The sequence below is a fragment of the Onychostoma macrolepis genome, chromosome 01 (assembly GCF_012432095.1).
Source record: "Onychostoma macrolepis isolate SWU-2019 chromosome 01, ASM1243209v1, whole genome shotgun sequence".
Taxonomy (NCBI): domain Eukaryota; kingdom Metazoa; phylum Chordata; class Actinopteri; order Cypriniformes; family Cyprinidae; genus Onychostoma; species Onychostoma macrolepis.
This window is the reverse complement of record NC_081155.1, coordinates 10,865,149-10,879,537: the sequence shown is the minus strand read 5'-3', so window position 1 is coordinate 10,879,537 and position 14,389 is coordinate 10,865,149. Positions and strand designations below refer to the sequence as shown.

Genomic DNA, 14,389 nt, shown 5'->3' with positions numbered 1-14,389 from the left:
ACCGAAGTGCTCAAAACTGGGCGCTTCAAAGGGCGCTTCGGAATGAAGGATTTCGAAGGGTACAACTGATGGACACATCGGGCTCCCGTGATCCTTTGCGCCGATTATTTCCATGATGACGCAGAAGGGCGCTTCACAGTTGTCTGGTCGCCTACACCCTTCAAAGCTCTCACTCCGGAGGGTAACCCCTATGAAGGGTTTAGGGCACAGGGATGAGCTCTTCTGAATGACACAGGGTCGGTTTCCATACAGCTGAGAGATGAGCTGCTGGCTGTTTCAGAAAACAAGTTTACCAAACAAGCCAGGCTTATTTCAGTTAGTCTGACTTATTTTGAACCAAATCAATGGGCAATAAGTCAGACTAACTAAAATAAGCCTGACTTTTTTGGTAAACTTGTTTTATGAAACAGGCCCCTGGTGTTATAACAATTATAAAGACCATCAACAAAGACTCTGTACTGTTTAATTTAATTTAATTTAATTTACATACATTCTCTTGCATGCATTCAGTAACAGACTTTAGTTTCCTTTCAAAGAAAAATACATGGAAGAACAGCAAAAATATATAATGACCATACATGATTTTTGTTGTCATCAAAATAAGAACAATAATAATGTTAGCATACAAAAGCACTAGAAATGAGGAGACCCAGTCGAAATATGCAAACTTTTTTTTTTTCCCCACACTTACCCCACTAGTTGTGAGTACATTTTGCAGAATAGATGTAAACGTGGCAAATATTTAGCTTTTATTGGAAGCAGATGGCATAATTAGTATAGTAAATAACTATTATTTAAATAGCCAGTGTCTGTCACAGCTGAATGGGAGGGACATTGTTGCTCTTGAGAGCATTTGATTGGACGTCTTCAATATTTTTGGTCCGTTTTCCCAGAAGATAAAGACTGGAATTTAAATGCATATATATTTGCTAAAAGTTTGTGTTGTGAACATTTAGTAGTGCAGTAGCATACGGATGTGCTAATGGACAGCCTAAAAGAAACAAAAATCAAATTTTGAGACTTGAACTTGTGTAGAATTTTGTGAACAAGTAATGCTTGAATTCTATGGAAACCTGTGTGCGCGGATTCCGTGTGGGAATCTTTATTTTATTGTAACACATACAAGCAGTCTATCTGAATATATCAACTCAGTCAGTGATAAAACAGAGTACACTGACCTAGAAGTGACTCTTATCAAAAAGTCTGTTTTGCTTAGTCCTATTTTTCTATGAGTCAAAAATCACAAACACAAACACCCATAAGGCTTTCTGCTCCAAACCGTAGGCTACAGTACCTCATGCATTGAGGATAACAGCTTTATAAACCGAACTCCAAGGCTGCGTCCCAATTCAGATACCTACACTACACACTAAAAAGTGCAGAGTAAAAGTACTTCCGAGTTTATGGTAAGATGACTGAGTTTGTAGTACACCAGTGTTGGGTCATTAATTGTGTATTGATACCACTGTTTGCTCGTTAGCGTTAACATCTAGCTAAATTCATAACCTTAAAATAACTTTTGTTAAAATCACATACAGTACACTTAAAAACTGCCGGGGCAACTTCTGCCTTGCATTCCTCCATACTTTTCTTTACCTGAAACAGTCGAAAGAAAACCATCATAAACTTTACACTGGGTTGGAGGGCATTAGCTGAAAACATTAGCTGGGAAAAAAACATGCATGGATGCATGCATGCTTCGAAAAAATTCCACTGAAAAAATACACCTTTGGCATATTCTTGTGAAGGCCTTATTCATGAAACACAAGCACAATTAATGTCTGTGTAAATAAATTGACGTGAGATAACAATTTACACAAAAATGTGTTTCATGAGTGAGACCTAACACTATTTAGGGTTGACAATATGCAAATTGAGACGCAGTGCAGGATTTTAGAATCGGTTAAAGGAATAGTTCACCCAAAAATGATCATAAGCTGAAACTGTACTCGCCCTCAGGTTATCCAAGATGTAGATGAGTTTGTTTCTTCATCGAAATGTAGCTTTATCACTTGCTCACCAGTGGATGCTCTGCAGTGAATGGGTGCCGTCAGAATGAGTCTCCAAACAGCTGACAAAAACATCACAATAATCCACACCACTCCAGTTCAAACTGTGTTCATAAGAACTGGACTGTTTTCATCTGGAAACACTGCTAGATCTGTGCATATTTCTCTCCTGATTCAGACAAGACAACTTTTTCACTGCAGAAAGCAATATTATGGATAGAGGACTCATATTTTAGCTGGAAACAACAGTTTGAAGTTAAAAATGCCTTAATGATCGATTTGTTTCTTGCAAACGCAGCTTTTGGCTGCTCAGTGCATTAACTGCTGGACTGGAGTGGTGTGGATTATTGTGATGTTTTTATCAGCTGTTTGGACTCTCATTCTGACGGCACCCATTCACTGCAGAGGATCCACTGATGAGCAAGTGATGAAGCTACATTTCTCCAAATCTGTTCCCATGAAAAAACAAACCCTTTACATCTTAGATTGCCTGAAGGTGAGCACATTTTTAGCTAACGCTCATTTTTGGGTGAACTCTTCAGTCTGAGTTACGGAATCTTCAGCTGAGGATTCTAGAACTCTTGATTGGTTGGCATGGTGATTTCGGAGCACACAGGGTTTCAGTACAGCAGAAGAGGCGTATTACTGGACCACAGATAAAACATACACGTGTTTCTCAAAACTGAGGCACTTTCAATTGTACTGTAAGTTCAGAGGGAGGAAGTTAGTTTATTGTCCATTCCCATTTGGAGTTCAGTAGTGTGCACTGGGTTAAACATACACACAGACAGACACAGTACAGTATAGCACATGCTCACACAGTCTCCCACACGCAAGCGTTCATTTTACCGCATCCAGAGGGCCGTACCCTGAATATCTGAATATCAGGGCCCTGTTGACCAACAACACACATGAAGAGCACATCATGAACCTCAGTAATTCAGGATTGGGTCAGAAAAGCACCTCTTAGATTCTGCATATTTCAGTGTTTGGATTCAGTTCATCGTTCTTCCTCACATCCAGTGTTTTTTGGTGAACATCACTCCAGTGATTTAATATATTGTAGGCTTAAATAAACAAGTCTTTGACTGTATTTTTTCTACACACACACGACTTGTCTTTCTTTCTCTCTCAGGTTCCCACTCCCAGTACTTTCCTCATGTGCTCGTAGACGACGTAGGAGATGCTGACCGCCGGGATGACCTTGAGGAAGTTGGGAGCGATGCCTCGATAGAGTCCCACCACACCCTCCTGAGCCACGATATTCCTGAAGAGGGTCAACATGGACAGCTGAGGAGCTCCTTTCACCGACGCTGAGGAACCAGAAGAGGACATAGTATCTTAACTTCTTATGATACCAGTAAACCTTCAGAATATGTGGTATTTTAGTATCAATAGTATATTATTATAGTTTTATTAATATTTTGAATATTTTTGATTTTAGTAATTTTATCATTCTTTGTAAATATGTCTATATAGTTTTTAAATTTTGGTTTTAATTATTTGAGTACTTGAAGTTTAAACAAAATGAGAATTGTTGCCTTGGTAACTAAACTGTTTTCAAAGTTATAATAAAACGACGCTTACTGGAGTATGTTTTACAAGAAAATACTATTTCATATTTTTCAAAAAAATGCAATGCTTAATTCAGTGTGTTACTTGCCATTTCTTTGTGATTGTAAAATTTACTAGTAATTTCTGAACGAAAACTGTTTCTATTTTTTTTAGTGTGGCTGAAATATGTTATATTTTACTTCAATTAATGTTTATTTTATTTCAAGTAATGAAAATGTTTTTGTTTACAGTTTTAGTTTTAGTTTAGGATAGCAGCAACTCTGTGGATATCACTTTAAAAACGCTGGAAAGGAATATATAGAAATGCGCATTCAAAAAAAAACGTACGCGGTCAAATGAGGTGCATAATTGTGCATTTGATAAGAAGACATCAGGTGATTAAATGCAAGTTAACATAGCAGCGTTTTTATTGCATTTTATCTGCACACTTTGAGAAGCAACTCAATAACTATGTGGGGGGAAAATAACCTGTTGCAGTGTTACAATGTTTGCAGTGACGTAATATTTTATTAGTGATAATTTTTAACCAATTTCCTACGAATTGACAATTTTATTCTCAAGTATTTTATGCGATAATCCATTTATCCACATAAGTTAACATTTGTAGCTTGGGAACATTTGTAGCTCTTGTCTGATTCTGTGTGTGTCTCACCCTGCGCCTGCATGCGTGTTCGGATGAGGGCGAGTGGGTAGGACGCCAGCTGACCGCAGGTGCTGGACACCGTGCCGCAGCCCACCAGCACCAGGACGCCCGGGTCGGGCGAGCCCTCCGTGTGTCTCTGCAGCCAGGCGTTCTTCATCGTCTGAGAGAGGAGACAGTGTGAGAGAGAGCTTTTATGAAGGAATCATTCTCAACACACACACACACACCTCGTAGACGGCGAGGTCTATGCCGGCATACGGGATGATGCCCAGCATGTTGGGCAGGTATCCTTTATAAAAGGCCAAAACGCCCTCCTTCTGCAGGATCTGCTTAGCGCAGTGCGCCACACTAGAATACTGTCCTGTTTTACGAAGAGTAAGACGAGTCTTCAGCACCTACAGAACGACAGAGACAGACAGAAACAGACAAAATCAATGTAGAGTCATGAAGACATGAAAACATTCACCGTTCCCACAAAAAAAAAAAAAAAAAGAAAAGTTTTTGACATTGATAATGATCAGAAATGCTTCTTGAGCAGTAAATCAGCATATTAGAATGATTTCTGAAGGATCATGTGACACTGAAGACTGGAGGAATAAATCAGCTTTGATCACAGGAATAAATTACATTTAATATTATAATTGTAAAAATATAAAAATATTTTACTGTATTTTTGATCAAATAAATGCAGCCTTGGTGAACAGAAGAAGCGTTTTTCAAAATTTACCGACTCCAAAGTTTTGAATAGTAGTGTATTAATTGTTGTCAGTGTAAATTCAAAAAATATTTTTTATTAAATATTCAAATTATTTATAATTTGTAAACGAAAATAATATATATACACACACACACACACACACATTTTTAACTATTTTATTTAACTACTATTTACTACATTATTTAACTATTTTTTATTTTTAACAAATATATAAACTATATTTATCAGTAATAAATGTAATTATATATCTTTAATATATATATATACACTGCTAATGCCAACATTTTTAAAAGATTTTACTTTACTTAAGTCCATTGTCTTTCCAGGACTCCACTTCACACTCCATTAACCACAGCCATTCACAGCTCACTGCTTTATTCTTAAATGGGCCGCTGAACACAGAGCGCTTTCTTTAGTGTGCTTGAACTTTACGTGAGGCCTTTGGTAATGTGAGCAGACATGTAGACGTGTGTGTGTGTTATGACAGCGAGGCCTTGACATATAATAGTGACCTTGACAGTCAGTGTGTGCAGGAACCAGCTGTCATGTATGTATGCATGTATGTATATGTGTGTGTGTGTGTGTGTGTGTGTGTGTGTGTACTGGTATAGATGATATATGGTTTATGAGGACACAAATCTGTATAATAACATGGGTACTACAACGTGAAGGTTGTTTATGAGGACATTGCGTGCCGTAAACCAAAATGTCGCCGTAAACCAAAAGGTTTTTAAAAAAAAAAAAAAACACTAAATGGTGGGGGTTTTTTTAAATCTAAAAATGCACAAAGTCTCCTGTAAGGGGTAGGGTTAGGTGTAGGGTTGGTGTAGGGCAATAGCACATACAGTTTGTACAGTATAAAAACCATTACACCTATGGAGAGTCCCCGTAAACCACATATACCAGACTGTGTGTGTGTGTGTGTGTGTGTGTGTGTTTACCTCCATAGGGTATATGATAGTTTGAGCCGTAGCTCCAGCCAGTGATCCAGCGACGAATCTCTCATGAACTTTCAGAGTTCCTGCCTCTTTACTGCCTCTCATCAAACGTTTAATCTGCAGACACACACACAAAAGTTTTGAGTCTTGAGTCGCTGTCCACATGGGCTGAGTGTAAAAGACAGAGCCGTACCTGTTCATAGGCCAGGAATTTGATGGCTGTCTCTGGCGCGATCTTCAGCACGTTGATGCCGTTCCCCCTCCACAGCGCAGTGAAGCCGCCCTCCTTCACCATCGCACGCAGACCGTGCCACACATTACCCTTATCAGAGCTCTGGCCGTGCACCTGACCATCAGAACATAATTCAGATGATTTTTAATGTAAAGATTCAGTCTAACTAGATTATAAACCAACCACAGTTAAACATATTAACTAAAAAAGAAAGTTCAGTTGCAGTGTCTCAAATGACCTCCAGGGGTCAGTGTGGTTCTGAAAATATAGAGTGCTACAGTTGGGTTCAGAATGTACAAATTTCTTTCATTTTATCCACAGAGGAATTGATTTTTAATAGTAACTCATAAACCTTTAAAGACAGACCTACTGTGAGCTCCAAGGTTGTTAATCGATGGGTTATGCTTTTGTTGAAGCAATCAGCCCACATTATTTCATCTTATTTTTTAAATAATCATGTTCAACAGTGGTGAAAAACTACATTACCCATAATTCTGCACAGACTCTCTACCAATCAGAGAATCATAACAAAAGAACACTGCACTCTAACTAAAATACTTACTCGCATAATATGCATATTATAAGATTATAACATAAAATAAGTTTCTATATACATAATCAACATCTTTAAATCCATCGTTTTATATTTCTCCTGTCATTCACAATGTTTTACATAATTGTAGTTTTTTCCTTCATTAATGCTGCTAAATACATAGTATTGTACACCTTTGTCTTTTTGTCAGATTTTCAAATACTTTTTGTGTCAGATCAAAGTTTGTAATAATTCACCATGTAGCTGGTTGGTTTGGTTCAGGGTTTAGTTAACTAAACTTTAGTAGTTAACTGAACCTTAAAAAAAATCTAAAAAAAAAAAAAAAAATACAAATATTTTAAATTTTTTTAAAGTTATTTAATTTCAGCTAGTTGCCAAAGCAACACTTCTCATTTTATTTTAGTTTAACTTGATATACTAAAATAACAAAAACTGAAATAAAATAAAAATTATAAAAACTGTACAGGCATATTTAAAAGAAAATACAAAAATTAAACTAATAAAAATTACAAAAGCACAAAATTACTAAACCTTTATATAAAACAAAAACTAAAATAAAAACTATACTATAAAAATTATTATTATATTATAAAATATAACAGAATTATAAAAATAAAAAACTAATTCAAAATTGTATTATTATTATTATTTTACGCCTATATCACGCCTTTCATCTTATAGAAATTTCTATTATCCTTGTTCACACAATAGAATCCACCAAAGAGGAAAAAACTCAATTCCTGAAATTCGTTTGCTATGTATCCAAATAAACAGTTTGTTGATTTGAACATGCACTGAGCACCTTTTTTGCACTTTATAAGAATAAAGAAGACACTAGTATCTCAGCGTGTAATTTTTTGTCCTTATTTTCTTTTTTGGCACCTCGTTCACACAAGCCACAGCTTTTGCTAGATTGTATTGCGGGAGCTACTTTAAAAAGTATCTTGAAGAGCAAACCTCGAAAGGAAACTCTAAAGAGGAAACTGGCATTAAATGTGCATCAAAGATCAGATGGTTTCATTGCTTGAAGATGGGAAGTGACTGCTCCCAGACCAGCGGCGTCTCACCTGCAGAAAGACCTTGAGTCTGTCTAGCGGCGCGGTTCCTGTCCTGGACACCGATCCTGCCACGGCTCCTGCCATCAGCTGCCGCCACACGAACCCTGACCGCTTCTCCTTCTCCGAGAACTCGTCTGGAATCGTCAAATGCTCTCCGATGTCCAACATCTACACAAATACACAACAGTGGAGTTACGGAAAGAAAGGAGTCACTCAATTTATAGTCATGAAAACCTGCTTCAGTTTTTGCTTCGTACCACCGAGTGTTTCCAATACTGAGCGATTTCCTCCATGTTGTGCAGAGGGTTAAACAGGAAGTGATCTCGCCACTCAAACCAGTCGATGGTCATGGAATGGTCTTTGTCCATACTGTACCAACACATTTCACAAGTGCTGCATGTCAGAATATCATATCTGAAAAGCACTTTACATACATGCTAAGTACAAAACCACACACCTTTGCAGGATTTTGGCGGCCTGCTCCAGCGTGACGTCCACGCCGAGATTGTGTAACGACTGCTGGATCTCCCCGACGTCCAGTTCACCTACAAAACAAACAATGTGTTACTGTACTGAAATATGAGATAATAGATCTTAAGACTGAATTAATGGAACTGATGCTAATGCTAATATGAGGTATAGATGCTAACAGTGATGTAAAAGTGCTAACAGCAATATCATAGCTTCTGATGCTAATATGATGTTATAGATGTATTTAGGCACCAGTGCTAAAATGAAGATATAGCCGCTAAGAGCGTTGCAATAGCATAGCTGCTAATGATACTGTGAGTGTAAATATGCTAACAGTGATGTAGCAGTGCTAACATTAATGTTATAGCTGTTAACAACATTAATGTGATGCTACGACGCTTATGAATGAGTTAGCAACTGTATGGATGCTAAATGCTGATGCTACATTGAGGGTAGACGCAATAGCAAAGCAATAGATGATTACAGTGATGTAAAATCACAAATGTTAATGCTAATGTAGCATGCTAATGTAGCATAGTACTTTTACAGTACTGTGATGGTACAGATGTTAACAGCGATCACACATGCTAATGCTAATATAAGGTTATAGATGTTATGTTATGTTATGTTAGGTGAGGATATATATTAATTATCATATCTGTAACTTAAAGTAAACGTAAAATGAGAACATAAAAATGATGAATACTCTAACAGTGAATTAAGACAGATTCTGACCAGTGTTGTTATTAAATAAAGCTGAAACTATTAAATATCACTGTAGTCAATTGAAATTAAATCTTGAAATATTAATACATACTGTAATAGAATGCACAGTGAATAATACTAAAATAACACTGATTCTGATAATACTAGTGTGAAGTTGACAGAAACTAACCGTCATTGTTTCGGTCCAAGCTGCGAAACATGAGTCTAAGGCGTTTCTCATGTGAACGCAGATACTCGGTGAACTCTTCAAAATCCAGCTGACCGTCATGATTAACGTCTCCAGCTCGTACAACCTGCTGAATGTAGGGCATATACAGAGAGATAGAGAGGGATAGAGAGAAATGGAGGGAAAGAGGGATGCCGGGATCATTAGGAAAGGTGGGATGGGGTGCAAATGAAGGAGAAAAGCACATTAAAACCATGCAAAGCCACCGGCCCACAGCACCAACATCAAACATGAGCAATCAGACCCCTTAACTGTCATGAAAGTTATAACTTAAACTGTTATAATTCATCCACACTTTGGAATACAGACTTAAGGTTGACTCTTTTTAAAGAAGACAATCAGCAGATTATTGCAGAAGTGGACTTATTTCAAAATATGAAAGTAACAAAAGTTATAGAAGTTTTAAATAACAGGTTTTACTCTAAAATTGATATAAAATTAAAGCCTTATTTCTAAATAAGTTATGTTCCAAATCTGAAGTTGATTTAAAAAAAAACAATTGAGGTTCCCGTGAGATTTTATTTAGGGCGTTATACCACAAACAGCCACCCAGTGCCATCCAAACAACATTGAAATTGTTTTTTTTTTTAATGCATTAATTTAATTACGCAGTATTACTCCAATCACAAAAAGACTCTTGAGACTCAGACGATTCTAACGATATCATATCATAAACGCGCACATGCTGAACGTAAACAACGCTGATTACGTTCTGGGGTAAGTCGGTAACTCGGTGAGAAGAATTGTTGAATAAATTATGTTATTATTGTTTTCTTTGTGCACAAAAAGTATTCTCGTAGCTTCGTAAAATTACGGTTGAACCCCTGAAGTCACATGGACTGTTTTACTGATCTCCTTGCTACATTTCTGCTCGTTGATCGTGGTAATATCATTGCTGTCTACGGAGGGTCAGAGAGATCTGATTCCATCAAAAATATCTTTAATATCTATAATTTGTGTTCAGAAGATGAACTAAGGTCTTACGGGTTTGGAACGACATGAGGGTGAGTAATTAATGACAGAATTTTCATTTTTGGGTGAACTATTCCTTTAAGGGGTTAATCATTGAATTTTAACACAGGTTCATTTCATTCTAATTAAATGCATTAAGAAAATAAATCTACAAATATGAAGCTACCATTTTGTGCGCTTTACTTTCTCTGTGTTTACTTCATTTATAGACACTTAATCACTATATTAGTGTTTAAATCCACATAATCGCTAGATAAACCGGTCAAATAATTGATGTTTAAATCGTTCTGATCTGAATTTCTGAACTTTGAGAGAGTTGTGCAAATAAACATGCATCTGGCTAAGAATACATTGTCCAAATTTACTTCACGTGAAGGTGTCACCACATGTTTTTTCAGGGTGTCGCCACACGATTCCCAGTGCAGCGTGTCTGAACATGTTTGTACTGAGCTGTGCAAACGTGGAGGATTAGAGGCATTTCACTGCAGGTCTCAGGGTTTTACAATGAGATAAATCCTACATTCTGGTGTTTTATGGTGAGGAAATTATGAAAAAACTGACCCACACTGACTAAAATAATAAATCATATTAGAGTGAACCGTTCAGTTTAGCAGAACTTTTTAAAATGAATCACGACACAAAAGCTACTGTCACTTTAAATGCACACAAAGTGCTGCACTGGGAAACTCATTCAAACCAGACATTCCCACAATCCTTGGTATGTTATAGGGCAAATCACGCTGTAACTATGCCAGTAATTTCACTCATTTAACTAGCTTATCCTCCTCTGCTGGCAGACGCCTACAAAATACCCATGTGTATGTTGTTGTGTTTATTTATGTGAGCCAGCAGTCACATGACATTTACCCTCACATGGATCCACTCCAAGACGCTGACCTTTTGCACATTGTGCAGCCTACATGTGTGTTTCTGTGAGCCTATGTGTGAAGTTTAGTGCTTTCTTGCCAATATCATTCATCATAATGCATAATGCAAATACAAACACATGCACTCATGCATCCAAACCTCAAAAAGCAAAGCACACTACAAAATCAGCTTCAGAAATCAATATGACACAAGACTGTCCCAGGCAAACAGATCAATAGTCTAATCACTTAAGCTGAACTATAAACTATTGTGTGTGTATAGTATGTTGTAAACAGCAGTGTTGGGGGTAACGCATTACAAGAACATATCTAAGTTACTTTTCAAATAAGTAAAGTAAGTTACTTGGTTACAGTTGCCAAATATATAACCTTTGGGGGGTTTTTGTTATCAAAAATAAATAAGCAAGCCCAGCCCAGGTGACAAAAAGTAATGCAAAAGTAAAATAATGCATTACTTTCCAGAAAAAAAGTGACTAAGTAACACAACTGGTTACTTTTTTATAGAGTAACACAATATTGTAATGCCCTACTTTTAAAAGTTACTTCCCCAAAACAGCTTGCAGCATGCCGTGGAGAGATTAGAAAACAAAGATTCATTTATCATCTGTGTGTGTCTGTTTGATCATAACTTGGACTGGTTTCTCATTGTTTCCAAGGCCAACTTCTTTAGCGAGCAATTAATCGATTAGAGATGTACAACTTAGTGTAAAGAGTTTCTTCAAATGGCTAGACCAACATACGAGCAAAAAATAGTGACGCTTGACTTAGCAAACACGCTAGTCTGCAGTAAACCCTTATTTCAGATAGCAGCCGGAGACCCTGTGAGGTTGATTTAATGCCAGCAGGTGCTGATGCCCTTCCTCTGTTCCCGCTACTGACCTTGAGATCATTAACTATTAAGCTCATAAACTGGTTCATTAGTGCTGCAACACAGTGCTCTAATCTGCTCTGTTCCTGACCTCGACATGGAGGCCTCCAAGACAAGAACGCTGCTGTGCAGTCGTACTTTTACCATATGAAGCATCATGAGTTTGAGTATGTTAGCGAGTAAGCAGCTACATAATGAGTTAATGGCTCCAGCACATCTGTCTAATCGGAGCTGAACATCAGGCGCCATCCCAACCAGCAACAAGTGACTTTTTTGTTGTTGGTCGCTTGTCTGCTTTCTGTTTCTGGAGCACTGTGTGCGCAGTCTATCCACAGTGAAATCTCAGCGGCCTGAAATCCTGTTTACATGATCATATAGCCTATTAAATATCGTAGTTTCTACAGGTTTATCCCATCTTGTGTACTTCTGCACTATTCTAAGCCATTTTTATAGCGTAATAGTGCGAGCAGTGCACTACAAGCGGCTACACACCATTGGAAACGTAATTTCCTTCAAATGCAGAATCTACAGAAATTGTTTCATTTAAGATGACACTAATGTATGTACTTAGTGTAACCAATCCACCTCATTTTTAATGTACAAACTTGAATATGCGAGTCTTCCGGTGCTTCCAGCCGTTTCCAGTCATTTTAGCTGCACATATTTGCTCTCACATTAGTGTAATTTGTTATCTTAATCATAAACACACTGGCTTGTAGCACAAATACCGCTTACTGCACTGTGGAATTCTTCTAGTTGTTTATCTACAGCCCTAATGAACCAGAAGTCTCGCACATTCACAGGAAATAGCTTCATTCAGTGTTGAAAAATTTAACTGCGTCCCAAATAACGCACTATAAACTATGCACTTATGCATTATGTACTCAACCATGTAGTATATGGATTTTATAAGGTTATTTTGTGGCTACTGGGCATGCACACTATCATTATAGCACAATTTGTGTCGCACTGTACAACAATAATTACTATTTTTGCATTATTGTAAAGGGTAGGTTTAGGGTCGGGGTAGGTGTAGACATTAATAAAACACAATCTAATAGGTAGAAAATTAAATTGCATCGTTAGTTTCCGGTCAGAGCTGTATCCCTACTAGCCACAAACATGTCCAACATTTCACACAAGTGCATCATCCAGTTATTTAAAGTGCACTATTTATTTTTGGAATTTTACAAACACTACTCACACTAGAATAGTGCACGAGTACGCGGTTTGGACGCACCTTTGGGGTGGACAGCGTAAATACACAATGTACAGTACATGATTTGCGACGCGAGTAGCCACGCCCACTGCGAAACCTCATTGGCCCGAATCGCACTCTGCATTCTTGAATATTAAGCATCAGACACAATCTGATTGGCTGCCTGTGATCGTATCGCTTACTGCGGCATTTTCGCTTTCGGTGTTCAGATGATCACGTGACCTGGAGGTGCAGGTTATTATCTTCCAGTTAAATCATAAACATGTGAATTAACGAACAGTTATCCTGTACAATAAGCACCCTTCCGTTATATCTGCATGCACTGGGCTTCCTCCGTACCTCCTCCACGGAGCTCAGCGACACCCCCCGCGCGGCGAGTCCGATCCGCAGCTCGCTCACATCGATCCGTCCGTCCTTGTTCAGATCCAGCTGCGCGAAGAGCTCGGCCCAGAGCCGCTCGCGTTCGGGATCGACCCCGCTGTCCTGGCACCGCGCCCGCCACATGATGCACTCCACGCGCGGTCAGCCACGGAGAGACATCTCGATGAAGACGCGTTCTGCGTGCGTCCAAAATAGGAGATGTTAGCGAAACAAACCGCTTCGCGTCGCGTCCTGAGAGCTCGCGTTTCGCAGATGGTGTCAAACAGCTGTTTTGCACGCGAACCAGGAAGCTTTCGCAATCATGCATTCAGTACTTCCAAGATACCCAGGCGTTAGCTGTTTCTTATCCACCAGCATTGCGACATTTTAAGGCGAGCTGAAAACACCACGCTGTCCTTGTGCGTCAAAACATGAAGAAGGCGCGTGAAAACCGAGGACTGCAGTGACTTACTGCTGCCGATACAACAGCGGCTTCAGATTACACCCTCAGGAGGGGCTTCCTTCTGCCAACATACACACGTCTGGCCCAAAATATCCCGGTCCTGAACAGAGAAACCGTGTTAAATCATGCGCGGTCAATTGAATGCAACAACTCTGTAAATAAATGACATACACATGCACTCAAATAACTCTCACACTCAACGATCTTCTGTCGTCCAGAACGGAACGTGATCTTCTCTTCACAAGGGTGATTGGTTATTTTGATTCAGGCTGCATGGCTTATGAAGTCACTTCCTGATGGTTCATAAAGAATTCATAAGGTTTAGGAGGAAGACGTGGGTTTGCATGGCAGCAGTTTATTTAGAATATTCTTCAGTATATCTGCTGACTCTTATCAGACACTTAGATGGATCAGAAGTGTGAGCACAAAACCAGTCATAAGGGTCTTTTTTTTTTTTTAATTGAGATTAAT

The 14,389-nt window shown here is 38.4% G+C and overlaps 1 protein-coding gene across 6 annotated transcripts; it reads right to left on the bottom strand.

Annotated features, from left to right (window-relative positions):
* Positions 1-390: 390 nt before the first annotated feature.
* On the bottom strand, positions 391-14,256 carry slc25a23a (solute carrier family 25 member 23a). Of its 6 annotated transcripts, XM_058771276.1 has the most exons (13): positions 14,113-14,256; positions 13,435-14,018; positions 9,093-9,219; positions 8,184-8,271; positions 7,984-8,095; positions 7,736-7,894; positions 6,077-6,229; positions 5,887-6,000; positions 4,455-4,622; positions 4,237-4,387; positions 3,168-3,322; positions 2,878-2,903; positions 391-1,596 (listed from the first exon to the last, which is right to left on the bottom strand). In XM_058771276.1, the coding sequence occupies exons 2-13, from the start codon at positions 13,597-13,599 to the stop codon at positions 1,593-1,595; spliced, it is 1,422 nt and encodes a 473-aa protein (XP_058627259.1). In that variant the 5' UTR covers positions 13,600-14,018; positions 14,113-14,256; the 3' UTR covers positions 391-1,592. The 6 variants fall into 6 exon arrangements, with proteins under 6 accessions (XP_058627259.1, XP_058627236.1, XP_058627251.1 ...); XM_058771253.1 differs by lacking the exon at positions 391-1,596 and having other exon boundaries at positions 2,713-2,903; XM_058771268.1 differs by lacking the exon at positions 391-1,596 and having other exon boundaries at positions 2,713-2,903; positions 9,093-9,216.
* Positions 14,257-14,389: the final 133 nt, after the last annotated feature.

Bases quoted from the DNA above. Each gene is read 5' to 3' on its own strand.
- slc25a23a (XM_058771253.1), bottom strand. From the start codon at position 13,599: ATGTGGCGGGCGCGGTGCCAGGACAGCGGGGTCGATCCCGAACGCGAG. The intron at 3,323-4,236 runs GTGAGACACACA...CTGGTTCCTCAG, and splicing joins AACACGCATGCAGGCGCAGG to CGTCGGTGAAAGGAGCTCCT. The intron at 2,904-3,167 runs AGGAAAGTACTG...TTGTTGGTCAAC, and splicing joins ACGTCGTCTACGAGCACATG to AGGGCCCTGATATTCAGATA.